The 18,658-nt window shown below is 41.5% G+C and overlaps 1 protein-coding gene across 9 annotated transcripts in view; it reads right to left on the minus strand.

Moving 5' to 3' along the window:
* NCOA2 (nuclear receptor coactivator 2) overlaps nt 1–18,658 on the minus strand; it is a 288,968-nt gene that overhangs the window by 35,953 nt on the left and 234,357 nt on the right. For all 9 annotated transcript variants that reach the window (XM_042973476.1, XM_042973483.1, XM_042973482.1 and 6 more), the window contains 5 exons: nt 16,219–16,320; nt 15,558–15,701; nt 12,277–12,424; nt 9,280–10,549; nt 1,473–1,683 (listed from right to left, as the gene is read on the minus strand). In XM_042973476.1, the coding sequence (XP_042829410.1) occupies nt 1,473–1,683; nt 9,280–10,549; nt 12,277–12,424; nt 15,558–15,701; nt 16,219–16,320 (1,875 nt within the window). The remainder of the gene's footprint in view (nt 1–1,472; nt 1,684–9,279; nt 10,550–12,276; nt 12,425–15,557; nt 15,702–16,218; nt 16,321–18,658) is intronic.

The following is an 18,658-nucleotide window of genomic DNA, read 5'->3' on the forward strand; positions in this document are numbered from 1 at the left end:
TACAGCTTCTTTAAATTCTGGACCTGTTTAGATTTGAAACGATTCTTACAGTTGACCAACAAGAACCCACGGTGCAGTGTGCACTATACAATCACACAACCAATAGTTTGATAAGAACATTATTAAATTTTACAAGTATACAGATACTGTAAATGACAGTCTATTACTACTTGATTAAATGATATCAAGTATTTCCACTGAATTACATAAGCATAGTATGAAACAGAACATTCAAAATAAAGAAATAAGTTCTTAACAATTAATAACAGAAATAAAATATTTAGAAGAATTAGGGCTTGGAATGGAAATTATGTACATGCTTAATCATGACTCCCTCAGGTTTTGCTATTCAGTTACCAGCCAATAATCTGATTTCCAGTAGGAGGTACAAATAGAGGAGAAACCATGAGTTCCCATGCTGCCCTTCATTAATGCCTCTGGTTAATGAGCATAAACTCTGTAGTATGCTTCTTACTCCCTTCCCAACTCTTTGACTTTGTGATCTCCCATGGTCCCTAACTACTTCCCATTCCTCACAAAACAGACAGGTTTGAGAGATAACAAGCAAAAACGATTTTGTTTTACCCCTTTTGGAATAATCAAGAATCACTTGAGAAAAGGTCCACTAATTAAAGATTATTTTGTGATTTGGTTGGTGGTTGCCATTTCTGGTTTGGGAATAAATGCTGAACAATGAATCCGATTGTACTTGACGAGGGAAAAACCATTCTGTTCCCCAAGTTAACACTGAAGAGGTCATCTATCTTTCTATAAATTATATCTCTTTGTAAGGGAAAGATATTTTTTCCCATTCAAACTGTTGGACTTTAGGTAACTACTGAGTTTGTAAATTAAGTGATCATGGTGAAGAAATAATTCATCTTAAACTCACAGAAATCTAAAATAAAATGTATTTTATCAAATAGTCTACGGTCTTCAAGCTTTGTATCAAATTAGCCAACTTAAAATGCACTTAGAAAACGTTTATGGTAAAGTTCCATTTAAAGTGATATTTATAGGATGATTCTTAAGAGATAGCCCATTCATGTATGATGATTAAATAGTAAGAATTTTTAATAGCATATCACTCCTAAAAAGTCAGCATAACTCTCTAATTTTCTATATTTCCAGTATCTAGTCATATCTAGACATATATAAAGTCTATTTTAAGCTCCATTTCTGAAGGCAGTAGCTAAAATAAAGGGAAATATGACAATCATCTAAAGAACTTTATCTATGTAGGTCAGCCTCCCTCCGTGTTGATTCAATTAACCATAAGAGAATGCTGGAAAGCCATGTTCACTAGAATCCATTTTGAATAGTGTTTTGAAGAACCAGGACAGTAGATGGTGCTATTTGACCACAAAAACATCGAAGTGACTAAGCTGTTTGTATCAGATTTTAATAATCACTGTTTCTAATGGTGATTATATGGGAATTTCTTGGCATAACCATCAATATCTCATACTCACTGCTCTGTGAAATTCGCAATGCTGTTTTCTGGGCTCCAACAGGTGTAACAGGACTGTTTTCAGCTGTGAGTTGCATGAGGTCATTGATGATGGCTTGCTTGTCAACTGATCCAGCAGGGGCGCCGGGCCTCGTGTCTGGGAAAAGCTGTGGTAATTGACTATTCTGCAAATCATCCAAAATCTCTTCCAGGTTGTCCAGCTCACTGCCAGGCTGCAGTTAACAAACAGGAGAGTTTATCCAGTCCTACTAGAGAGTGGGCACCACGGGCGCATCTGCAATTACAGACCTAACTGGCATACGGCACGGCCACGGCCAAACAAAACATGCTGATGCACGCACATCCCTCAGGCCTAACAAGTTCATCGATCATCTTTTAAAAAATTAAATTGACGAAGGCCAAATAACTTAATCTCTCAGTCCTCAACCTCCTCATCTAGAAAAAGGGAGGTGACTGAATTAGAAAGCTCCCTTCCAGCACTGTGTTTCATTGGCAATTTATAAATTCCCCTTTATTTTATGCTGATAATTCAATTAATCACGAGTATGCAGATTTCTAATTAACTCTGAGTGTGCTATAACTTACAGTCCAGGTCTAGGTTTTGTGGTTAACTCTGCCTAGGAAATCACAACAACAAAAAACTGCTATAAAATGTGATCTAAACTTACAGTAAATCAGTATTTTGTAAATGGTCACTTCCTTTTTGGACTTCTTTTTTTCAGAGCAGGGGTAAGACACGAAATAAGCTCAGAGAAACCATGAATAGTTAAGCGTTGCCTTTTCAGTTTGACTGGTGTTTTTTCTCCTTGCTTGCACTTTCAGTTTCAAAGGACAGTGGCTTTCTCAGCCACTCACCAGTCTAGGTGACAACATGTAGGGAAGCAGGATAAAACACGGTGTCCCCAAACATAGCATCTATTAAACCTGACTTCACGGAAGGCAGAAGTAACGTTTCTTAGGGTTTTCCTTTTACCGAAATAATTTCATTTCCATTACAACATCAAAATAGTAAGATAAATATTACCACTATCTCATACCTACTACTCTTCTTCCAAAAAGCTCAACTTATTTTACGTTCTTGTAAGTGGAACCTATCTACGTGCCAAGTATTTAAAGTCGGGCTGTGTGAACTACAAACGAAAGTGGGTAAGTTAAATGTTAGAAGCAGTTTCTAATGAAGAAAAAGTGGTAAGAATGATTTCTTGGATGTGTAGGTGGAAACACAGAAGTTAGGCAATTTCCCCAAAGTCCCTGGGTGGACTTCAAGTCCTTCACCATGACTAAACCCTTTGTCGACACGGGCAATTCAAATGAAATTGTTTACATCTGATACGAGGCACACTTGAAACAAATGGCTCACAGTTTTATTCTATGTAGAACTCCTATTCCCCACATAGAGGCTGGATTTGCTATGGTTTTTGCAATTTATGGCATACGTAGTATCTGTATGGGAAGTCTCACTGGACATATTTCTCAAGTTAGGAAGTGACATTTTATTTGATTCCTTGTTCAGCGTCCACTAGCTTAGTACCACCTTGGAGATCCACTTTCTAGGAAGCTCCCAGTGTGTTGGCTGGAGCAATGACGGACCGTTTTCTAGTTAGATTGGCCACGCATCTCTAACAAAAGATGGAGGCATCAAACACGGGAAAGATACATCTTAGGTACGGGTTAGGTTCCAAAGTTAGCATCCTAAAGCACAGACAGACACAGACAAGATGACCCTTAAAACTCCTCAGGAAGACACCCCAATGCATCACCACGTCCCCTCCCTCTCCACGGGCAACACGGCCAGTTTTTCCTCCAAGGGGAAAGCACACTGGTGTTTCTTCAGCTGAGTCCTAAATGACAGAGTAGGGGCTGTGCCGCATTTAAAACCACGTGGCTACATTTCCACAGTGAGAGTCACAAGAGAGCCCAAACCTAGAAAGCTCTCGTCAGCCACCTCAGGATCGCTCTGTAGCTACATACTTATTGGGAAAAACGGTAGGCAAGACTATTCACGCGGCTTAACCATTTCATGGCCACCGCTTCTTCTGAATGAGAACAGACGATTTTATGTAAATCAAATGACATGTAAAGTGACTCCACTGTAAATCTATGTCGTGTTTTTGCTGAATACAAAAGGTATAAGTAAACATTAGTAGGAACATTTATTTCCCTTCAAGGATAGTGCCTGGAATATAGTAACGGACACTCAATCAGATGAGTTCCCTTAACCATACTAACCTGGAATTTAAGAAAACTGCCCAGGATCAATGAAATTTCCATTAATTTATCACAAAAATATATATATGTTAAAGTTTATTTATTTTGAGAGGGTGAGGGAGTCCCCAGGAGGGGCAGAGAGAGAAGGAGAGAGAGAGAATCCCAGGCTCAAACCCACCATGAGATCATGACCTGAGCCGAAATCAAGAGTCAGATGCTTAACCAACTGAGCCACTCAGAAAAATATTTCATAAAAATGTGTGATAAATATCTTTATAACTGTGTCATTAAACTAAAGAGATAACAAAGAGGTTCTAATAAACTGAAGTTTATTGCTGGCCTATGAAACCAAGTTTCCCTACTATGCTTCTGTCTTGTGTATTTTTTTTTTTTAAGTGGCCTTTAAAGCTCATTGTGTGTGTGGGGAGAGGGTAGGGAGTAAAGGAGGTGGACTGAAATAATATGATACTTCTCGAAAAAGCTTCACAGATTGTCTTGGATGAGAAACAGCCAACACAAATCGGTTCAGATAAACAATAATAAAGTATATTATCCTTAGTGGATGATCTTCTATTTGCCCCCAATCCCAGGTATGTATGTATAAAAGAAAGTTTTTACAACGTAGATTTACAACAGCCTGTGTCTAGACTCCTACCTTTCCTTTTGACCTTTACTCTTTTCATGCAAATGGAATTATACTTTAAACCACATCAAACAGAAAAATAACTATCACCCGTTTCAAAGAGTTCTTTTTTTTCTTTTCTTTTTTCTTTTTTTAAAGAAAGAGGGGGAGAAAGAGAGGGAGAGAGGGAGAGAGGGACACAGGGAGACAGGGAGAGAGAGAGAGAGAGAGAGAGAGAGAGAGAGAGAGAGAGAGACAGGCAAAGGGAGAGGGAAAGAATCTTAAGCAGGCTCCACACCCAGCACAGAGCCAGATGTGGGGCCCGAGCCACACGACTGAGAGTCTGACGACTAACTGAGCCGCCCAGGAGCCCCCCTCATAGAGTTGTAATGACAAGATTCATGATTCTTCCTTTGTAACCTACTCTTGTGTCTACCATAATGAGTTGAAACTAAATCTAATGTTATACATATAAAATGTTAAAATATGTTTGGATGGTTTAGATCAATTTATTAATGTTTAAATTTCAAATAATTAGAAAATTTAAAATTCAGGATTTTCCTTGGTTGATTTTTATTTGTTATTTTCTTAAATATTTATTTTTGAGAGAGAGCACAAGTCGGGTAGGGGCAGAGAGAGAGGGAGACACAGAATCCGAAGCAGGCTCCAGACTCTGAGCTGTCAGCACAGGGCCTGATGCGGGACTCGAACCCACAGAACTGCGAGATCATGACCTGAGCCGAAGTTGGATGCTTAACCAACTGAGCCACCCAGGAGCCCCGGTTGATTTTTACTTTTAAAAAGTACGTATTCAAACTGATTTTCAAATTTTAATCTTTGTCATTTTAAGAGCTGACCAAATTCAACTGTGGGTCAGTCTAGTGACTAAATGCTTTTTTGTCTTTAGAAAGCCTTTCAGGAACTTCTTGGTTTCATATTCAAAAGAAATTGGCTCTTTAGATCTCCGTAACTATGGACAGACACTTTGAATTCATTCAGCTTACATCAGAAGAATGTATTATGCAGTTTTCCCCACTAGAGATAATATTGTTGTGCTTGTGTTTATTTCTTGTTAATTTCTGGAGTACACATCTAACATTCATCTAAATTGTCTTAAGTGTACTTTAAATGTTCTTCATCAAGGAGACAAAATTCAGAATGTCTACTATAACCCCTTTGGCTGTTAGGCAATAAAATCTGACAACTATGGCATTTTCTTCTGTAGTCACGTAGGTTGTGGAAGGGATAGATCTGACCACATAAGTTTCTGATCAAATATTTCCCCCTCTTCCCTAACTTTTTTAAGCTTTAGTTCTCATCAAAAGTTCTTCTAGTCCATGTCTACTTTGTTAGGCCTGATTTCTTCACAACAGAAAGAGGAATGCCTTCCTTCAAAATGCTTCGCCGAGATACTTCCAAGTTTTGCTTAGGCATCTATTCGAATGCTCAAATTAGCCACATCAATTTGAATAGTTAGTTTAAACTATTTCAGGCAGAAAATGAGTCAGAAAGATTTTTATAAAAGTTCTACAAAATGAAAATTGGACTTGATTTCTTTAATTTTTCATTTTTCTGGTTTTATGAATTTTTCATGTGTCAAATCAACTTGTTCTCTGAAGGAAATATAAAGAGCACATGCATTTTAATAACAAGTATTTTGATAAGTTACAAAACATCTTTTCAAAAATTTAAATAAGAAGTGCAATTTTGCCACATTTGCCTAACAAAAAATTGTTAAGAAATGGTAAAATTGTTAAAAAACGGTTATACAATTCTGCCACATTTGGAGGAAAATTTTCAGGACATTACCAGCTTAAAATATGGGTTGCCTAGTGGTGTCAGATAAGAAGAAATTCCTTTCAGAAATTCCTTATAATTCTGAACCCTCATTATAACCGGCCCAGTAGCATCAGAGAGAACATCAACACACCCCACTAGGCAAATAAGTACATAGCTGAAAAGTTGGGGGGGTTCCTGGGTGGCTCGCTCGATTAAATAAACATCAGACTTTGGCTCAGGTCATGATCTCGCGGTTCGTGAGTTCAATCCCCACATGGGGCTCTGTGATGACAGGCTGGAGGCTGGAGATTGCTTTGGACTCTATGTCTCCCTCATTCTCTGGCCCTCCCCCACTCACATTCATTCTTTCTGTCTCTCAAAAACAAGTAAACATTAAAAAAAAAAGTCGGTAAACATTTTGGAAATTTTTCTGTCACTGCTTCCTGCTGGTGACGAAATGACGTAGAAACAAATGTTGTTTAAATACTCTGCCCAGTAAAGAGCTCTATTTTAGGTATAATAGCACGATCGAAGTACTTCCTGCCCTTAATAAGTTAGTGGTAGGTTAAACACAAACTTGGTTAATGGCTCTTCTCTGAGTCAAAATAACAAGACAGTTGAGTGTACAACTCGGGCTCCCTAAGAGTTTACCTTATTAAATAAAAAACTTAGATTCCCTGGAAATGAAAGAAAAACCTTCAACAAAGCGGTCCAGCAGTTAAAAGGAGATACAATGAATCTGTTTTGGGAATAGTGAAGGAGAGCAGGAGGCAAAAGAATCAGTGTTTTTTCCTTAAAGTAACGCGTTCTAACTTTGATCTAAATTTAAGTAATGCATACTTCCTGTGGTAACTTTTCTTTTCAAGCTGCAATGTTTTCAATGTTAAATTTGTTCTGCAGTATTTTTTGGTGGAGTTTTATTTTTAAATGGGAGTGAATGGAGGGTGAGGCCAGGGACTGGGTTTCATTAAGAAAAAAATACTGTGTGTGTGTGTGTGTGTGTGTGTGCGTGTGCGTGTGTGTGTGTGTGTCTCTACACTGCTTTTTGGTCCATCCAAAATAACAGATTTGTGCTGATTACACCCTGGGCTTTATGTACCCTAGGTGAGATGATTTTGATTAGAAAAATGTTTCCCCTGAGCAACAATTAGACATGGCAAGTGACTCAAGAACTTTAAAAACAAATTTTTTTTTCCAGTTTGCCTGAAGTTAGTGTAATCATATACTAAATATAGAAATGCCAAGCAGTGTCCCCCTTCCCTGACCCTCTACGTCCCCGGGGCCTCAGGCCTGGGATAGAAATAAATCCTGTGTATGGAGGGAGGGGCCAGCCACTAAGCTAAGGTGGCCAACATGGGTCACCATCTTGGCCTCTAGCATGTGTTAGGGAGACCTGTGTGACAGTATGTGTCTGCCACTCCGAACTGCCACTAGCTCTCTGTATTCGAACCTAGTAAACCTCAAGAGATGAAAACATTTATAGGTGTCAATATAGTTTCACACTATACTTTATCCAAGGTTTTGCGATTACCTTTCTGCTACAACTTTCAGTTTCCCCAATTTACTTGAATTTACAGCATTACAGAATAGCTGTATCACAGAACCCTGCGCTGACCTCTAAGTTTAAGGATTAATTATCAAAGATGATTATAGAATTAGGCTGTTTCCCTTGTGAAGGACAAAGGTTTAGGAAATCCTACCTGTTTTATAGGAATGGCAGCAGCTGCCAAGACATCAAAGTGAAAGAAATAAAGGAAGCTAAATGCTTAGAACCATGGAGTGAGCCCAGCTAGCAGGGCGAGAAGGGCCTCAGCTTTCCTGATTCTTGCTTTCAATCCTAGTCCTGCCCCAGGGCCAGCCTCTGCTGACTCAGCAGACTTCAACATTCTAGCAGGGAAGTGCTGCTCTCTTTTCTCCCCATCCACACCCAGTCCCCCAAGATGGCGTGTCACACAAAATATCCCCTTGAAAACCAAATTTCAAGACAAATTAGTGAACTATTTTAACTAGAAAGGCCTATGCAGCTTCTTCCCTTGTTAACCGGTCAGTTAAAAGGTCTGAAGTACAGGGCAGTTCCCAGGGGTTAGACAGAGTTGATAATGAAGGGTGAAGTCTTGGATCATTAACCCAGACTTCACGGAGTCCCCAGGAAACATCTTACGCCAAGCCATCATGTCAGAAAGAACTCTTTTTTCTTTTAAATGATTCTTTAGCATTAATCAGAAGTTGTAGCAGACAATAAAGAGAGGTACAGTGATCTTCATTAGGTCTGAAAACCAAACGCTTATCTTAAAAAGAGAGCAAGGTAGATGGGAAATAATTTAATTAAGTCTGTCCTAACAAAGCCCAGTTTCAAGGAAGTGATTATCTCCAATTCAGGCGTCTGCTAGTAACAGGGTCAGCAAAGTACAGCTGGCCTGTGGGCTAAATTCTGCCCACCACCTGTTTTTGGATGGCCCCTGAGCTAAGAATGGATTTACATTTGAAAAAATTTTTTTTAATGTTTTACTTATTCTTGAGAGAGAGAGAGCATGAGTGAGGGAGGGGCAGAGAGAGAGAGAGAGAGAGAGAGAGACATACACACAGAATCCGAAGCAGGCTCCAGGCTCTGAGCTGTCAGCACAGAGCCCGATGCGGGGCTCGAACTCACGAGCCATGAGATCATGACCTAGGCCGAAGTCAGACGCTCAACGGACTGAGCCACCCAGGCACCCCTGGATTTACATTTTTTCATAATTGAAGAAAAAATCCAAAGAAGAGTATTTTGTGACACATGAAAACAGCAAAATCCAAATACCAGCGTCCGTATGTAAAGTTTTACTGGAACACAGTGCACTCATTTGTCTACATAGTGTCTAGGTCTCTGGCTGTCTTTGCGCTACAATGACGGGACTGAAGAGTCGTGGCAGAGACCGTATGGTCTGTGAAGCCAAAAATATTCACCACTTGGCCCCTTACGAAAAAAGAAAAGAAAAGAAAAGAAAAGTCAGCCCAGCCCTGGCTCTACAACAATGTCGCTCTTTGCTAGACAAGAATATGTGGAACGGGCAGCTGAAGTGAGAACGAAGCCTGTTTCAACGTAAGGACAACAAAGCAGAAGGCTTATTTGTCTCTAGTCACCCGAGGCCTCCAAACGCCCCTACGAGAAGCCGTGATGGGTATGGATTAGTACACTTGGGAGAGCGCATTACAAACTCACCTGGTCGCTAGGCTCAAAGCTCATCTCCTCCTTCTCAGTTTTCATAGCTATTAATTTTGTGTTACTGGCAGGGTCTGTCTTACTGTCCAGTCGCTCAAGTTTGGGGGTTATTTCGGGTAAACCAATATCTTTAGTATCGTCTTTATCTAGCAAGTAGCGAAGTAGTGCATTCTCTTTCTTCTTGGGGCTCACGGGCTCTTGTTTAATAGTCACTTCTGAACCAGGGGCTGTGTTGCCGGCCTCCTGGCTCAGTTCTTTGCCTGTGGCTTCTGCCGTTAACTTGGCCAAGTCCACAGGGGAACTGCTGTCCTGCAAGAGTCTGTGCAAAATCTTATGCTTCTCCTTGAGCGAGGTTCCATGTGTCGACCCAGAACCAGGCAAGCTGCCCGTGGAGTCCTTGTTTGTGTCCGACAAAGAGCTGGATAAGGGTGAAGGCTCCATCTGGTCAGATTTGGTGGTCAACAGCTGTAGGAGTTTGGTCTGTCCTTTGCCGTCATGCAGTCTACTCTGTCCGTCAGATCTCTCGCCGCTCACAGCCTGGGGCATGCTGGGATCGTTTGCTTCCTTCTGCTCTCCCGGATGGCAGCTGCTCTCTGCTTGACCGGTGGTACCTTCAGATGGCTCCCCGTAAAGTCCAAAACAGTCTTTGGAGTCTAAGCTTCCCATCTTGCTGAGTGGGGGAGGATTCATATTAACGGGGGAGTTTTGCAAATTGCCCATTTTTAGGTCTGGTGAAGCCAACGATGACCCCAGTGAGACCCCGTGCCCCTCGCTGAGGGCCTGAAGTGCGTTGAGGGAACTGTTGGTGTAGCTATGGCTATTTCCTGTGCTGCTGCAAACTCCCACAGGGGAATGCAAGCTTCCTGCGGGGGAAAACTGACTGGGCGGGATTCGAGGGCTTCCAGCCACTCCGGGGCTCATGCGATGCCGTGGTGAAAGCATGGAGTTGGGCTGTCCTGGATTCATGCCAGGGCTGCTCTGTGAGGGACTGTTCATTTTGAGTGCATAGTTACTACCCTGAGGAGTGGTTGCTTGCATGCTCGACACATGGTTCATTCCCCCAGAACCACCAAACCTGCCCATGGGCATGCCCATCTGCTCCTTCGGGCCATTGATGGGAAAATTTATATTGCTACTGAGGGTCATGTCCTGACCTGGGTTCCCACTGCACATGGCCTGATGGGCAGGGCTGCTAGAGCTAATTGGATTCAATGGCTTCCCCATCGCTTGTCCAGTCAGATCCGGATTCATTACACACACATTCTGCTCTCTGTATAATGAGGAAAGAAATATACAAGAAAAAATACTTAGCAAGTTGTTATTAGTTCAAGAAAACGAGATGGCCTCTTTTCTTTAAAAGAACAGAGTACGTTTAAAGGCCCGATAACACTCTGATGAAACAATCTGCAATTACGGACAAGACTGAACACGCGTAGTTTTGGACCAAGAGGGATGTTTCTCAGTCAACTCATTAAGATGTCTGCGGTTTTACAGAGGGGCTGTCTTTAAATCTGACTACTACTGTATCGAAATTGTAATTACCAGATAAGACATTAGAGGGGTTCCAAGTACATGGTATCTTTCTCATTTAATGGTATGTATATTATCATGAATAACTAAGAACTTGTATCATCTTAAAGGAAAGACCCAAACGAGTGGAGCTGTCTTCAATTATTTGCCAGATTCTAATTCCTAACAATAGTCATATCTGGAAGCCCAGAGAGCTCTGAGGTATACTACTTGGCTCAAGACGAATAGCAAACTTGGTGGGGGTGGGGGTGGGGTGGCTGGGGGACTCATCCCTAACTATTAGAAACTCCACAAGTTCTAGAACCAATAAAGTTACCAAAAGCATTTAAGATTAGAGCAACTTGTCTAAGAGATCCCCCTGCAAGTCAAAGTGAGAGCTTCCGACAGACAACCTGGGACAAAACTTCGGAGTGACCCTGGTCTGTGATCTTACTTTCCCAACACCTAGACAGCTCCCATCCACTCCCTTACTAGTGACTAAAAGCAGGTTTTCTGAGCTAGATGATTTTCCAAGTCCTATGAGCTTTAATTTACAGCCTTGGCAGTCACTTGTGAGTTACCACATGTGTTCACAAATCCAAACAAAACAGGTTTCACAAATTGTCAAACATCAGCTTTCACTTGGGGGGGTGAAATTTGGCACATCTGTAATCACTTTCAAATTGTTTCAGTTTGAGGTCAGATTTATTAACAGTTGGCAAACAGGGCTGCCCATTTTTTTTTTTATCCCTAAACAAGAAAGTACATAATCAAGAAATGTAATAAAAGGGGACTCTTTAACCAGAGCAACTTTATATATCTTCTGACAGTAGCTCATAAACTTTTATATAGCACACCCATAAATATTTACATAACTTGAAATGTAATCATTTTCCTAAATTTGTGCTCTACAACAATATAGTTTATGACAAATTCATTTTAAAATCAACATTCAGTTTTCTGTACTTTCTTTTTTTATGGAAATGTTCATTAGCTTTCAATTTAAAGGCTAACGTTAAGAAGTTACTTTAAGCCTGAGAATAAAAATCTAAAATATTGCCTCTGAGTATATTTGAGAGTTTTAGATTTAAACACACAGGACCAGCAATCATGCCTCAATACTCCCACACTGCATGGGTCACCGCTGGGAACTGATCGATTTCCCTTCTCCGACCTACCAGGCGGTCGTGTCAGAGCAAAGCCGGTGCTAGCCTATATTCTTCCGGCTGCCTTTTAAAAGTCACTAGTATTAAGACGAGAATTCAAAGTATAGCCCTCTTGGCTGGCATCATAAATAAGCTGTCTTTTAGCCAACAGTTAATAGCAACTCAGTTTTATATTTTACGTGCCTGGGGCTGATTAACAGCAATGTCTGACAAGGCTGGAAAGCTCTAGGGTGATCTGTTGCTTCTGTAACACTTCTCTTGACTTGGGAGGGGAAAATGATTTTTTTTTTTTTTGAAAATGATTTCTTATAACTAGGATTACCTGTGAAGCATATGTAACGATATTACAAGCTGAGGTTCATTAGTAGTCTGAGAACGGATGAGTTTGCTCTTCGTTTGTGCAGCAACAAGAGTGCCATCGGACAAGGAAAAACGATAGATTTGACTGAATGCCAATCCTTGTCTCAGCACTGTGGGCAAGTAAGGAAACAGAATGCATGTTTAGAAAAAAAAAAAAATCAGAGAGTAGGGGCAGGATAAGATATAATAACAGTAATAAACTTTGTTAAGTTGAAGATTTTCCTACCAGCATGTTAAAAAGTTGTCAGTAATAGTTTATGATATTAAAACATTACAGCATTTTAAAAGCACATTTTTTTTTTTTTACTCAAAATACTAACAAATTCAATATATTGTGTTTTTTTGTTTTTTGTTTTTCAAATAAGGCTTATTAGACCCTCAAGCTAGGTTCTTTTTAAAATCTTCAGGACCATGGCGAAAAAGAGTGTAAACCATTGATTAGCTCAAAACAAGCTTCACAATGATCTGTTTAAAATAAACAGTACAGTGCACAGACAGGATATCTTTAGAGTGTAAAGTTGCCTTTAATTTCCCTCTAAGCTATTAAAAATATTACAGTAAAATTTATGACGTTAAACGTATCCTCTGAATATTCATCTTGAAGTTATGTACTGTTCACCATCTCACAGTACTATTCCCCAATCTGTTGTTCAGTGTGTAAGAAGAAGTATGACTTCTGTGGATGGGACAACAGGAAGCAAAAGATAAACAATCAGAAAAATCTTTTCAGAGGGGAAAAAAAAGGCTAAACAGAAAACTGAAACAATAAAAGCGGAATGGTTTAACTTCTGGATAAAGAATCTGTTTCCATTTTCAAGACAACAGAAGAAAATGTATAAATCAACTAGGTGAAAATAACTTCTCTTACGATAAAACTTCAGGTTTATCTTTTAAAACAACTGTATTTTAAAACGGTCAAATACTACATATTGAAAAAGAACATTTCGGCTCAGAAAAAAAAGGAGCCATATAATTTGGTTACCCTCTTAAACCATTTTAAGAAGCCTACCGTGTTTTCTCGCATTCTCTTCTACACAAATTTTGTGGGTTGAACCGCGAGCCCCAAGACCAGCCAGAACCAGCACGTTCACGACCCCACAAAATTGCCTCGAGTGAGTGAGTGGAGGGAGGGAGCGAGAGAGTCACTGACGCACAGTGTGGATTCTGACTTTTCTTGGCAGAATTTCACTTCGAGCAATTTCCCCCATGAAACCCCCTCCGCAGTCTCAGGTACACGCAGCGTTTAGGTACTACTTTGTGCCGTCAACCGCTGCACGAAGCTACTGCAAAGTGGGAGTCCTGGAAATGAATCACTGGACTTATGTGCATCTTGCTTTTGCGCAGTATGTTCCTAAAAGGCAGAACGAATACAATCTTTATAACGGGACTCCTGCTTCGAATGGCTTATGATTTCAGAATTTTATCTGACCTCGGCTGTGACCCCTGAAGGTTTTCCATTTCATTTGGAAATACGTCAAACATCTCTACTACTAAAGGAGATACGCTTAAGCATACACCTGGATTTCTTTAGCAAGCTCTTCCGTTTCAACACAACATCTTAGGAGATTTTTACTCAGTGTGATTGATTACCTTCGATCTCACCTATTTCATACATTTTGGAGTTTCCTTTCAGTGGGTCCCGCTTGTTTAAACCTACCACGGTGTCTGGTACATTTGTGTAAACACTTTTGTAAGGACTCAGGAGGCCACAGAGTTCAGTGTAGGGCATTGCTACTCAGGACTCAAGGATGCTGACCATGTTTGCTCGTGGTGATTTCTTATTCTTTGTTGTTACTATTTTTTAAATTTTAAACCAGATCTAGTGAAACAGTAGGTTAAATACTGATTTCTGCCAAGTGTAGAACCTCTATTTCCTCTTATTCTTTCCCACTTAAAAAAAATGCTGAAAGACACAAGGTTCTGGATTGTGTGCTTATTTCTGAGAAGGATAAAGAAGACGAAAAAGATGAATAAGATGAGGAGAAAAATAAGGGAATGGGGAGAGAGGTCATTTACGATTTGTACTTTTTCATCAGCGGTCTTAAAACACAGCGTCTGAGCAAACACTACTGGTAAAACGCTAAGGTCACAGATGCACATCGAAGGGAAGAGGACAAACTAAAACTCTGTTTCAATGAGGAGTCGGGATGTTCTTTCTGCCAAAACGCTGACAATCCGCCCAACCGAGCTGCAGGGCACACTCCGCCGCCCCTCGTCCCTCACAGGCACGGTGGCTGCTCCCTGGGGAATCCAGGCCCACTAGCCAGGCGCCCCGCGCCGGACACGCGGCGTCCATGGGAGCAGATCAGGAGACTAGGTGAAGAAGAGGTCTCTCTCCCCCTCCCCCACCTAGTACTTAATGAGGAAGAGCTAAGGAAAAGGCATCTTTCCCCCCTTGTTCTCACCAGTACGACAAAACACCAGAACGCACTAGAGGAGACGGGATTCTGTGCAAAGAACTCTGGGAGCGGCACGACAGGGAGACTGCCAGGAGACACCCCAGATTAAGCTCGGGTGCTGACCAGTCACTTCATCTGCGTCCGCCTTCCCGTTGATAACTGGAGTTCCTGACGCCTGCCCACAGGCTGTTGCTGAGGAGCAACAAGCTACTACAAAGAAGGACAGCGTCGGACAAAGGCCAGGCGCTCGGCGAGGGCTGCTGTTATTACTGACACAGGCCTTTGAAGTCCTGGCTTTAGCTCTAGCGGTCCTGTTAATTACGGTCTAGTCTAGCTGCCCTGTGACCTCAGTCAAGTCCCCTCATTTTTTGGAGCCTTCTAGAAATACCTGGGCAGCCTTCGGTGGTCATCACGTGGAAGGAGGGCCGGAGAGACCCCTGTCGGGAATTTAGCTGCTCTTGCACATTTCATTTCGTTCTTACTTCCAGATTGTCTTTAGGATTCAGGTATTTCTTTTGATATTAAGTGGTACCTTATTATGTAGTTTTCTATATACGGAAGCCTTAGGAGCAGCGAACATGACCTTTTTCCCTTCCTTTTCTTCTGTCTTTATGAAATTATCTTCTAGTCATCTCATTCTTCTGTCCCACAGAGTCTACAAAGTTTTCCTTTAGATGGCAGCATTTTCTGGGCCGGATGATGCAAAGTACGTATGAACACAAAAAGTCAACAGACCCGAGTTTCCTGAGGTGAACTTCAGAACCACTGTTCCAGAGAAAGCTTCCATAGGAAGTAGTAACATAGCAAAATCAACGTCAAGAAAGTACCATGCAGAGATGCCTACCTTCATGATGATGCCTCTTAGCATAGGACACAGATTCCCCTTCATGCTGCGCGTGGAACTTCTGAATGCACCTTCTCACCAGGTCCTCCCAGCCTGGCTTCATGGCTGCCCGCATGGTGCTGGTATCCAGTGACGTGATCTTGCCTAGTAAATAACAGCAAGCATTATACCTACGTACTCATCTATTATTTACGAAAATGACTAACATTTTAAAAGATGAAATTTACTTATTTAGAACAGGTAGCACACAAAGGGTAGACAGTGAAATAGGTGCCCCTCCCCCCACCCCCCCACCGCCCCTTCTTCCTCAAGCCCCTCAAGGCTTCTGCCCCGGTAGCAGTCACTATCCTCAGCTTCTTCGTGATCTTCTAAATATATTCCTTGCATTACAAATATGTAGCTTCTACAATGATTTCTTTGGTATATATATTTTTAATCTGTTTGTTTGTTTATTTATTGAGAGATTGTGTGAGCAGTGGTGGGGCAGAGAGGGAGGGAGACAGAGAATCCCAAGCAGGCTCCACGCTGTCAGCACAGAGCCCGACATGGGGCTCGAACTCACAAACCGTGAGATGGTGACCCGAGCCAAAATCAAGAGCCTGATGCTTACATCGACTGAGCTACCCAGGCACCCCCGGTCTTCTCTGGAAAGAAAATTTACCTTGGAGATCTTGGCGAGTAGTAAAACTTTCTGATGAGGGAAGACCTGGTCTTTCCTTCATGGGAACTCTTCTTGCCACACAAATCAAGCAGGACTGCAAATCTTCAATCATATACATTTATGGTTATCATAATAGGCTTTTTCAGTGATTCAAACAAACTCAAATGTCTTTATGACAACACGACCTTGTAAATCAGCGGAGGAGGGAGTGCTCAAACGCTGTGTGCCTCTGCCGCTCACTGGCTTCATGCTCTCCTCCCCTGAGTGGGAAGCAGCTGGGGGACAGGATAGGGTGTGCCGTGCAGGGTCAGCTGCTGAAGCCACACGACCCACGCTGCGAAAGTACACCCGCCACGCTAGCATTCCCGCCCTGAAACTACCTGCTCAGCGATGGACGGCAGAGCGTGTAATCCTTTCTCACGGAATGGCTGATGGGAACAACCAGCTTAGTTCAACATAAAGTAGACAAATGGCGAAAACTAAAGCCTGATACTCTGCTCTGTCGAGGGTTTGCTCCTCGAGTTTTTGGTTCGCCACGATACAGGAAAGCTAGATAGACCTTCTACCCAGCTACGGAACTACCCCTAGAATGGCAACGAGCGATTTAACGCAAAGAGTTTAAATGGAGTCTAGATGTGAACACGAACGAAATCCTAGAAAGAGTGGCAGGCACCAGGGTGGCTGCATTACAGTTGGGAATCTCGGCCTTGGCTGGTTTCTCACATGGCCAACGCTAGGCCTTTATTCCTCACCCACGTCAACTGTTTTATTCATCTGTGTTCACTTCTAGAGAACACGGAGATGTTTTATTTATCTTTGTAACAAGCGGAGCACATTGTGTAGCTCTTTTAATTTCGAAAATGCTGGATAAAAGGTTAAAATGATAGTCTTCATATCTTATGTCATTGATTTATGATTATTCATCTTTAAATCTGGGAAAGAATTTCTCTAAATCTATCTAGTAATGGTGGGTATCACAAATATAAACGTGATCTTCATTCTGAACATAATAAAAGCTAAATTTTTGAGCACTTGCTATGAGGCAGACCTCTTTTTAGCTGCTTTAGAGGCTATCAATTCATTTAGTCCTTGTGAGAACTCTACGAGGCAGGGATAGTATCATCTCCATTTAACAGAGGAGAAAACCAAAGCACGAAGTTTAAGTAATTTGCCCAACACCATACAAAACTAGTGAAGCCAGGATTCGAATCTGAGCACACCATGGCTCAGAAACCCTACTCTTAGGCCATACTGTGTTAATTATCTAGAACCAGACTTTAAAGGTACAAAAGTGTTTAAATACACAGCACAAAGTCACACATTAGGTCAGTTACATCTTTTTTCTACCACTTTAAGAACAGTATCCTAGATGGGTGAATTAGCAGCACGTACTCTGTTGCATAAAAAGAAAAAAAAAAAATCCCTCAACATTGCATACCTAGGGAAAAACTTAGTTTTGAAAAATTATGCCACCTCTGAGAGCCCCATTACTTTTCAATAAAATTTAAATTACAAATTACTTGCATATAAAACCAAAAGAAATAACTACAGAACCTCCTCAACTTACAATGGAGTTATGTCCTGATAAGCCCATCTTAAGAGGAAAATACTGTAAGTTAAAAATGCATTTAAAACTTCTAAACTACCAAGCATAACTTAGGCTAGTCTACCTTAAATGTGCTCAAATACACACAGTCCACGGTTGGGCAAAATCATCCACCACAAAGCCTATGTTTTAATAAAGTGCTGACCATCTCATGAAATTTATTAAACACCATCCCGAAAGCGAACAGCAGAACGGACACGTGGGTACGGAATGGTTGTAAGTGTACCGGTCGTTAACCCTTGGGATCGCGTGGCTGACTGGGAGCTGCAGCTTACTGTCGCTGCCTGGCATCCTGAGAGAGCACTGTAGGCATATCGCTAGCCTGGGAAAAGATCCAAATTCAAAACTTCAAAGTATGGTTTCTACCAAATGTGTATCACTTTCGCACCATTGTAAAGTTAAAAAAAAAAAAAAAAAAGTAAGTCAAACCACCGTAAGTCGAGGACGTTCTGTAGTATTTAATGCCAATCATGATTCAGGCATATTCCTTTAATCCTTACTACATTCTGATACTGATACTCTTGACTCCCCTTGATGAGAGGGTAAACTGTAGGCCAGAGAGGTCAAAAAACTTGCCCAAAGTCACAGAGTTCGTAAGTGGCTGACCTGGCCTGTCTGACTACAAAGCCCACGAGATCTCCATTCACCAGCGCTCCTCTACACCTCCTCTCTTGCTACGCACGCAGTAAGCATTCTTCGGCACTGCTTCATATTAGACAGTGACCCTCTGCGGCGTGGCGTGGCTCGCTTGGAGGGCACGGGGGTTGGACACTAATCAGCATCTCCTCAGGGGGGTGGGCCTACGAGCTTGAAGTCCTCTCCGTTCCCCACTCC

This window comes from Panthera tigris, chromosome F2 (genome assembly GCF_018350195.1).
Source record: "Panthera tigris isolate Pti1 chromosome F2, P.tigris_Pti1_mat1.1, whole genome shotgun sequence".
Lineage (NCBI taxonomy): Eukaryota > Metazoa > Chordata > Mammalia > Carnivora > Felidae > Panthera > Panthera tigris.